The 10270-nt window shown below is 32.1% G+C and overlaps 1 protein-coding gene across 2 annotated transcripts in view; it reads left to right on the plus strand.

Moving 5' to 3' along the window:
• LOC130894046 (B-cell lymphoma/leukemia 11B) overlaps nucleotides 1–6533 on the plus strand; it is a 118014-nt gene extending 111481 nt beyond the window's left edge. For both annotated transcript variants that reach the window (XM_057800581.1, XM_057800582.1), the window contains exon 4: nucleotides 3280–6533. In XM_057800581.1, coding sequence (XP_057656564.1) covers nucleotides 3280–5219 — 1940 coding nt within the window. In that variant the 3' untranslated portion in view covers nucleotides 5220–6533. The remainder of the gene's footprint in view (nucleotides 1–3279) is intronic.
• The last annotated feature ends 3737 nt before the right edge of the window (nucleotides 6534–10270 follow it).

The following is a 10270-nucleotide window of genomic DNA, read 5'->3' on the forward strand; positions in this document are numbered from 1 at the left end:
TTTTAGCTCAATTTTCATTAAACAAATGTGTCACAAAGTACAAAAAGTAGAAATTCCCTAGATTAATATAACACAGAATTTGAAGCAACCATTTGTCTCCATTTTTACCGGTCTCTGGCTAGTTTTCACCGGTTGTGTTTTTCATATCATCTGTACTTTGATATACCTAGACTTTACTCGATGTTTGTAGTCTCAATGTACTCTTCTTTCCTCTGAATTATCTTCTCCACCTTTAATCTGTTTAGTTTCTCCACCTCTGAATTTCACTTATCTTTAAAGTAATAGTTGAGTATTCCACTTTGCACTCTGTGTAGTCTAAGTCATTATTCTTATTCTATAATTAGCAACAATGTGATGTCTATCAACATTTCATACAGTACATTTCAAATTGGGAGCGATGTGGTAGGAAGACTAAATAACCAATAGTCTTTTATGATACATTTTTCCATAGTGAATCCTTGAATACATCCTTCATAATCTGTATGTATAATTCTTGAAATGTTGCCACACTTAATTATTATCTATATCTATCAGGGAGGCTCTGAAAGTACATGAATTGACCTTGAGATGAAAAATATCACCCTATTAAGATATATGTTTCAAATTTGAACACGCTACTTTGTTGAGTATTTACTTGGCAGCCAGTGATGCAGTCCTATATTGAAAGCGTCGTCCCAACCTATACTCTACTCTGAGTGATTCTGATTCTTCGTTTACAACAGTAAAATATTGGGTAGAAATAACTTAACTTGGAAATTTAAGAAGCCTCGACTGACAATTCGGCGGAAAGTAGCATTTCAAAAAGTGAGTAAGTATAGTATGTTGCTTATCATTAGAAGCTGAGTATGAGATTTGTGACAGTTAGCTCACAATCTAGAAGAACCAGTATCATGAAGATGTTTCAGTTTTGTATTTAGTGAAGTTTCGACACATCAGAATAGAATTTCTGCAATATTTCATAAATATGGATTAAAATGTTGAGATTAGACAACCAGATCCAATGAAAACCGTCATCTTCAAGCACAGTCTTGGTGTCTGTTTTTGCAACGTGCAAAGGATAATTTTGAGTTGTTTTTGTCGGATGGAAAACTTCTAGTCTATTAATGAACATCACGGTTGTGTGTTACTATCAATTATGGCATGTTTTCTAGAGCTTCAAAAATATATCATGATTGAATTAAGTCGAAACATTTGTTGAAATCTATTCAAGATTGATTGTGTTGTCTTTTATCTTTTTAATTATTAGTAAAATATTGATAACCACTATTATTGATTTGAATTTATTATATCTCAATATTTACTGTTCAATGTTTTGAGAAATAATCCAAACAAAAATTTAATACCAAAATTTACTTTATACTTGTCACATTCTAAATACGATTATAAAATTAATAGAAACAATAAGACATAAAATCTATATGAAATTTGAGGGATATAAACAGATATGAAAAAAGTTATTATTCTGAAAACGCAATTTGAAACACAATGAGGGTTTTACTCAGATTTAATTCAAAATCCACTTATACTGGAGTATGTGACAGTTTCCAGAGTAGAACCAATTTGAAAAAATATCTTAAACGTCGCAACATATGCACGTACGCGCCTAGACAGAAGAACAAATGGAAAATAATTTAATTTTCAAGTAGGCCGAAATATTAGATACGTTCAGTTTGTTTTCCATTATTCACACACTGATATAATCATGGTCCCTTCCTTTCTGAATGCATTCACCATCAAAAGTGTCACATCAGTGTTACCAAATCCCAAAACTTGAGTTGCAATCCTCGTATATAATTCGTAGACTATAATATTCAAAGTATGCGCTTTTGTTGGCGATTGTACACACATGTCGGTGTGGCATTACGTGGCCGCCACATAATACACTGTAAACTCGAAAAGCTAAAAAACGACGGAAAATGAAAAATCATTTGGACGTTCACCGAGAAAACTTGGGTCTGCGGTCCAGGGTGTGCCGGACGTGACTTGATTTAAAATAATTTCGAAATGGCTTCTGCTAGAGTAACTGTATCTGAGGTGAAAGTTTCCAGTTCAAGAAATATTATTACAGGGATCGGGCACGACTTAATATTGATAGAGGATTCGATTCGGAAAAATTGAAACTGCCTGGAATAATTTCTTGACTACTATATGTGAAATTTCACATCGCTTATATTGCTCGATGAGAAAGCGCAACATATTTACAGGGTTTGTTATAAGGAATATGAAATCGTATAATCCATTGTTACGCATTATGCTAAAGATGAAATCCAAATCAAAGATATTGTAGAATTGAAAATTGTCCATATAAACACCGTCACCACTTAAAAAAAAACACCGTCACTATCACTTATGACAACTCTTTAAATATCATCAGTTCAATCAGCAGTTCGCACATTCTTATCAAATACCATCACAGTTTTTAAAGCTTAGACAAACAGTTTTATGACGTCAGCCACTAACAACCAACAAATGAAAGTTTCCTTATCATTCCTCACGTATTCCCCAACGCCTATTCGAGAATTGAAGTTTACAAAGAAATTCAATCAACATTGGTTGCTGCATAGAAGGAAATATAATAAGATGTTTTGAATGAAATTTTACATTGTGCAACCGCCAGACACAAGGACATAATATGCTTTCAATAAAGTTCTCGCAATTTCGATTTCACATTTTTCTTGCCATTCTCATTGCATGAAAATGGCAACTACTTTTTGACTTTGCTTTTCTTATGATCAAGAGTGGATAACGTACCATGTAGAAAGTAAAAGAAAAAAGTTGGTTTTGGTCTGTGGTAGTGAAGATGGAATGTCAAACTACGAAACTACGTTCAAAGTTTATTAATAACATCATTATGAAAAGTTATAAGCACGAATGAGAAATATTCTTTTGGAGAATCGGTTACAACTTTTCAAAATAATCACGCATTATCTTTTATATATAATGTTCTGATGAAAATATACCAAACATACTTCTGAGGCTTCATATTAGTCCCTCTATATTTGACAATAAACATATTTATTACTTGTTCATCTTTCTAAACGTTTCAATTATAATATACCAAATATTTGTAGCATTGATAAAAATCAAATAAAGGAATGAAACGTTGGTATCTAAAAAAACACCTAACAGTTTTATTTTCAGCCCTCAACCCACAACATCATTCGAAACTAAATATTATTTTGAAGAGAATTTGATTTATTCAACTGACTAATAAAAATAATACGTGCTGCTGGCGATTAAAAACTTTTTAAATACTAATTTCATGTTTTTTTTTTCCAGAACCAAGCAATTATGTATGCAGTACTTGCAAAGCGCGTCTCCATTCAGCATGGCGGCTAGTACAGCACGTTCAAAACGCCCACGGGATGAAAATATACATAGAAAGCTCTCCTACTAGCTCAAAAACTAGTAATAGCAATAATCACAGTGGTAGCAGCTCCAGTAGTTCAAGTTCTGGTTGCTCTTCAGGCGCCGTGCCACCTCCACCTCCCAACATGAGACATCATTTATTACCGCCACCTGATTTACATAATCCTTTTGGAGTTGGCGGTTTACTTAGACTGCCCATACCTCCACTGAATCACGTGCCGGTACCACCAGCGCCACTTTTTTCTCGACCTGAACATCACTACAGGATAGATCAATTAGTAAGTGAACAATTTCGTCATCATGGACTAAATTTAGCTGCGGCCGCTGCAGCGGTAGCTTCCGGAAATGTTCCTCCTCCACCTCATACTAATTTCCCTTCATCTGCTGAAAGAGCGAACGCTAATAATCTACCTCCCAGAGATCGAGTTACACCAAATCAACCATTATCTTTAGAACCCCAGCTGGATTTTTATTCGCAGCGGTTGAGGCAATTGGCAGGTACCACCAGCCCGGGTACGGCACAGGCAGGCTCGCCGTCACCCCGCAAGCACTCACCGCCTTTCGCGAGTCCTTCCCCTTCCCAGATGCCGCCAACTTCAATTCCCAATAATATTAGTTCTAGTAGCAGCAATACCAACAATAACAATAATAGCAGCAATAGCAGTAGACCTCCTAGTACGTCACCTCCTACAAAATCCGATGACCAACAAATGATTAATACCCCTAGATCGGCTAGTACACCACCAGGTAAACCAGGATCTCCAAAAAATTCAACGTCGTCTGAAACTACTCACGCCTGTGAATTTTGTGGTAAAAAATTCCGTTATCAAAATAACCTTGCAGTCCATAGGAGGACACATACAGGAGAGCTACCTTACAAATGTACTGTATGTGATCATGCGTATGCGCAGAGCTCTAAATTAAAAAAACATATGAAAGTACATAGAACTCCAGACGATAGAACTAGTAATGCGGGCTCGGTGGAAACTCTGGAAGGCGATGATAGTGAAGAGGAAGAAGAAGTAGAAGATGAAGAAGAAGATGAAGATGATGAAATGGATGAAGAAGAAGCCGAAGATTTGAGTGTTCCTAGCCAAACTCCAAAAAACCCAAATAGTCCATCAGCTTCACTAGTGGGTGAACTGATGGACAAATTTGGCTTGAGTAATATCGCCCAATACAGCGAAGCGTATAAGCAAGCTCTACAAGAATCAAACACAGCTTTAAAAATGCAATATAACAAAGACAGGGATAATAATAATACATGTTTGTCGCATCAACTGAAGATCAAAGACGAGTTCGCAAAAGTTTTATTACCAGTACCTCCACCACAACACTTACCTCTCTTTCCTCCATTCAACGATTCTTTTGATGCATCAAAAAGATTGAAATTGGAATTAGATCGGAACGATTGGTGGTTACCTGGTTTACCAAGAGATAATAAAGGAGTACCTGGCCCTAGTGCACTACTTCCGAACCCTCTGGTCAAAAAGGAGTCGCGGAGAAACGATACTTGTGAGTATTGCGGCAAAGTATTCAAAAATTGTTCGAATTTAACTGTACATAGACGATCACATACCGGCGAAAAACCATACAAATGCGAACTTTGTTCTTACGCATGCGCCCAGAGTTCTAAATTAACGCGTCATATGAAAACTCACGGTAGAATCGGAAAAGACGTTTATCGGTGTAGATTTTGTGAAATGCCGTTTTCCGTTCCCTCTACATTAGAAAAGCACATGAGGAAATGTGTAGTTAATCAAGGCAAGGGGCATTTGTTAAGTACGATGCCGATGCTTTCAGGTGACGAAGATTCTTCCACAAGCATCACATCCAAAGAACCTCTATGACTCTTTCCGTGGGGTGGGATGAGATTGCCTCCTCCACCTCCCAGTTTAACGTACTAGTCCCAATGAACTGTTTAGAAGAATTGTTGTTGTGAACAGTGATTTTTGCCTCTGTTAAAACGTCTAGTGTAGCTTGGTTTTAAGAAGGTTATGACCCATTTGTCATCCGGCTTTAAACGAAAATCATTGGTGCGTTCACTGAAGACTTATGCAATCGTAACGATGTTTGTGGTTCAAGCAACAAATATTGACTACAAATAAAAAATTTTCCAGTATTAATTATATATTTTAGATTGATATTTTTCATTAAGAAATAAACACAATAATATGGAAGTATGAAAATTTATTCCAAGGACAATATTTGATGTCAGTGATAACTAACAGAAAGTGACAATTGTTAGAACTTCTTCGTAAGAACTATGCATTGAAATATAAACTATTAACTGTGATAAAACACACCGATTCTGAAGCCTCTTATTATAAGATTTAATATGATACTTCCAGATTTTCTTAATTCATTACTTCATTAATATAATTTGAACAGATTTGTATTTAATGTCAAGTATTGCTGCAAAACGAAGAAGAAAGCTTTAGAAAATATGTTTTATAACAAACAATTCCAGGCGTTTATTTCTTGATAAGAATAGTAAAATAGTGTTAGATATAATTGTTATGATTGCATAATTTTCTAATGTTATGACGTAAATTCAGATGTATAGTATTAATATATAAAAAAATAATCCCTTGAAATATTCATTAAAAAGGGATACAAATTGTTCTTTGTAACTGATACCAAAGCAATGTTCTTTTTTCCTAATTATTATTGATTATTGAGTTTATTGATTATTGTATATTTGTAATTAGCTATATGTTGAGACTGAGAGGGCTAGAGGTTTTTTAAATATTTTGTAGAGGCATGTTTTTGCCATCAAAGTTCTTAGCCCATTGTACATTCCCTGTCATATCATTTTTTCTTGGCCAGTTAAAGCCTAGTGTATATATTCCAGTTTGATAATTTATTGCTGGAAGGAACTATCAACAATCTTCACAATACAAAGTTTAAAAGATCAAGAAGTTTATGAAGTTACAAAATTTGATGATCATCGCTGAAATTTCAATTTTTTCAATACAATTTCCAATTTATTGGTAAAGTATACCAAGTATAGCGAAAAAAATTTTATTTTTATCAAAAAAGATGTGGTTATCTAGGTATATAAAACTCACAATTTTAAAAAGAATTTGTCAAATTCATATCAGTCAAAAACTACAACTCTAATAATCTGTAGTTTAGGTATAAAAAACTTATCAAAAAGAAAACAGAAATAGCAAACTGCATGTTAGATTGATGAAATGAGAAAACAAGAAAACAAAAAAATATCTACAAAACTATATGAAAGAGCGACGTAAAATATATAATAGCCAGAAGAAACGAATTAAACATTTAAGAATTCTCCTAAAAAGTAATTTTGAATAAATTTGGAAACTCCAATGTGAAACGATGATCAATAGTTATTCCTTAAAATTTTATATTCATCAGAAAACATGAAGTACTTATCCAAAACGACTGTGAACTGAATGAAAACGCTGGAGAAAACCTAGAACTGAATATCGAACCAAAAACAATAAATTTATGCCATTAGATGCGATTAAATACCATTGCAACCAAATTTTATAAAATGACTGATAATGTAATGGAAACGTCTATAAACATATTGAGGCTATAATGGTGATAGAAAATACGAATTTTAAATGGGCAATTTGAATTTGTACCGTACAAATAAAACGAGTGAAAATTAAAAATTTTTCGCAGTAATGTTTGAAGAAATGATATGAACAGAAACAAATTTTGCTATATATGGTCAATTTCATAGACCAAAACGATATCTAAAAACAAAAAATTAATAATATATCTGACACACATCCGAGAGCAAAATGAATTGATGAAATAAAAAATTACTTTTCCTATAATTAGATAATTATATGGTTTTGGCTTAGGAGGAACTGAATTTTCTTTAAATCGTAAGAACACTTATAGTATGAAATTAATATTTCTTCATGAAACTGAAGGGAATGTATAAATGTTTAATTCAAAACATTGAAAATTATTTTTGTGCAAGAATTTTCTCCGTATTCTTAATTTACTATCCCAGTGCGAAGTAACTTCTGCATCGTTTTTATTTTATTCTGTCAAAATTTGAAACAGATACGGAACTATATTACAATATTATATTCATTCACATTTTTATCGAAGTTTCTTCCTCCCATGCATAAATTCCATTCTTATTCTGATTTTTAGTTGGTATAGACCAACAAACATTCCAACTCCCACTAAGAAGGCAATCCTGCATTTTTGTATGTATTATACTTTTAAAAGGAGGTAATAATTAAAAATTCTAAATTTTCGCTCAAATTATTTTATTTAAAAACCACATTAGAATCGCTTTTAACACAAAATTAGAGATACAAATTTCATTTAAAATTATGTTGAATCACCATAATAAATGAATTATATATATATATATATATATATATATATATATATATATATATATATATATATATATATATATATATATATATGGTTTAAGGAATAAAAGTACACGTTTAATTTCTATATTTCTTGAATAAAGTGGGTCGTTTAAGACTTTTTCTTCTTTTTCTCTACATTTTAAAATAGAATGGGATCGTTATAAGCTTGTTTTATAAAGGCACTAACAGCTCAAAAACTTTCATCTTGCAAAGACTTGCTTGAAGCATTTTCATGGATTTTTTCTCCACACGTTATGAATTCATCGTGGGGAATATCAGTTAGGACTTTCGAGTTATTTTTAGAAGATTTCCAAGAAAATTTAGTTGCACAGCTTTTGTTGCTATTCCCTGGAATGTTTTCTAAATTGTCTTCTACATGGAGGAGTACCGAATGAAAAAATAATTTGAGAATTGTCATCCCCACGCACATGTTTCAAATAACTCCAAAGTGATTTGACTCCATTTTATTGGGGAATATCAATTTCAACATTTTTTTGAGAACTATTTCCATATTTTCCATGTTTTTAAGTTATTTCTAATAAAATGAATTTTCTGATGCTTTTCATTATGTACCTCCAAGTATAATTCAAGTTTTTGAACCTATGAATCTATTAATGGGAGAAATTGTTTCTATATAATTCATTAGTTTAAAAAAAACTTCAATTATAAGTAGATAAAATAATTTTTATCACTTTGATCACTAATTGTATTGTACATCGGTGCTTTAACCGATTCTGTGTAATCTGCACTAATGATATTGAGAGACGTTACCACATCTGCTACTTTTTAATAAAAACAACTTGGGTAGTAAACACAGAATAGGTTTTATTGTTGATTTCTCTATCACTTTTCCTTTCACCGAAGTACTTAATTATTTAGAACGGTTAAAATATTATATCGCACTTGTATATTAAAAAATATAACAAACAAAAACATAGGAGGTACTTTTGGATACACAACTCCCGCTATCAATTATTGGGAGCTGTTTAATTGATTTCACATAATAATGGTATACTAATACAAATATTTCCTCAAAATTAAGTTTCTTCAAATTCGACATATTGACACATGTATTAGTTTTTCGTAAACATTGTTCAGTAAAGACAGAAGACAAATCCAAATGTGCTCTTTTCGACTAGTTGCCGTGAGTTGCACCATGATGCATATTTTCTCATCAAAGATACGTGAATGAGAGTGAATTAGTCTATTTTACTTTGAGAAAGGTTCACATTGAGAAATAAAATATTGTTATACACCATGATTACTAGGTGTAGATCCCCCCCATAGTAACTTCCTAAATGTGTAAATATCCAATAATATTCGTTGACAATTTTTTAAAATAATCTTACGATTAAGTGCCAATATTTTTGTTGTTGGTTTCCTCGTAGCTTCTATGAGGAAATTTTCTGTATATATGAAAATATAACTTATAAACTAACATCATCTTAAAAGTCAGATACTTTTGTCGTAACGTTTTAAGACTCATATTTGTGTTTATGTAAAATTAATAAATTTATTTCAAGAATCAGCAAAACCAAAAAAATAAGCTGCTCATTGCAATAAATAGTAGACAGCTATTTAGAAGTCAAAGAAACATAGACAAATGAAACAACCCGTCAGCTGATTGCATTTACCAATCTGTCTACCATTGTATAAAGGATCATGTCATATGACTATGACCCGTTTAGCTCGATTAGTTCCGCAATAAAAATGAACGTAATTCGGGTTAGTTTCTGAACATTCAGATCATGATTGGCTTAATCCGATAGTTTCCGAAAAGTCCTAGTAAGTCACATTTAATTTGCTGCAACGCTGTTATGACGAATCTAAAATATTCGGCGTTAAGTCAAGATTTTTTGAGGATTTGGAATTGCAGACAAGAAAAATTTTGTCGAATAATGATCAAAATTCGACCGAAAAAGAAATGAATAAATTATATGTTTGTGTTTTAGAGACAAATTGACATCCTCATTGCATATATTAATTAGAGTGGTCCAAATATTTTATTAACTCATATCATCATATTTAGTAACTGTTATTAGTGAGAACTCTTAGATTTTTCGAATGTATTGTGAAGACTGTTTACAAATTTCCGTCGACTTACTACCCAGTGTAATATGAAATAAAATGTTTCACTATAAGATATTTGGAAGTTAGTTATTTAAAGTAAATATTTCGTACAAAATCCCGTCTCTGTTGTTCCCAAACTATACAAAAATAATGTAAAAAACAAGTGGCTTTCCAAAGAATTAAGAAATACGTATATATTCTTTCGTTAGGTAATTTTTTATTGTATACTTTTGTTTGTTGTACATTTATATAATTCTATTTTTAAGTATTTAATATCCCATATGAAATGTGAGAATTAAAAAAACAATTTTGGTTGTAACTATTTGGTTTTATTCTAAAATTCCTATAGCTTAGTAATTTTAGTGACTGTGTTTATTACTAAAAATATGACTGATTTTTAACAGTATTTATAAATGCTTCCCATAAAATTATTGAGTAATAAATGATAAAAGACT

The sequence above is a fragment of the Diorhabda carinulata genome, chromosome 5, assembly GCF_026250575.1.
Source record: "Diorhabda carinulata isolate Delta chromosome 5, icDioCari1.1, whole genome shotgun sequence".
Lineage (NCBI taxonomy): Eukaryota > Metazoa > Arthropoda > Insecta > Coleoptera > Chrysomelidae > Diorhabda > Diorhabda carinulata.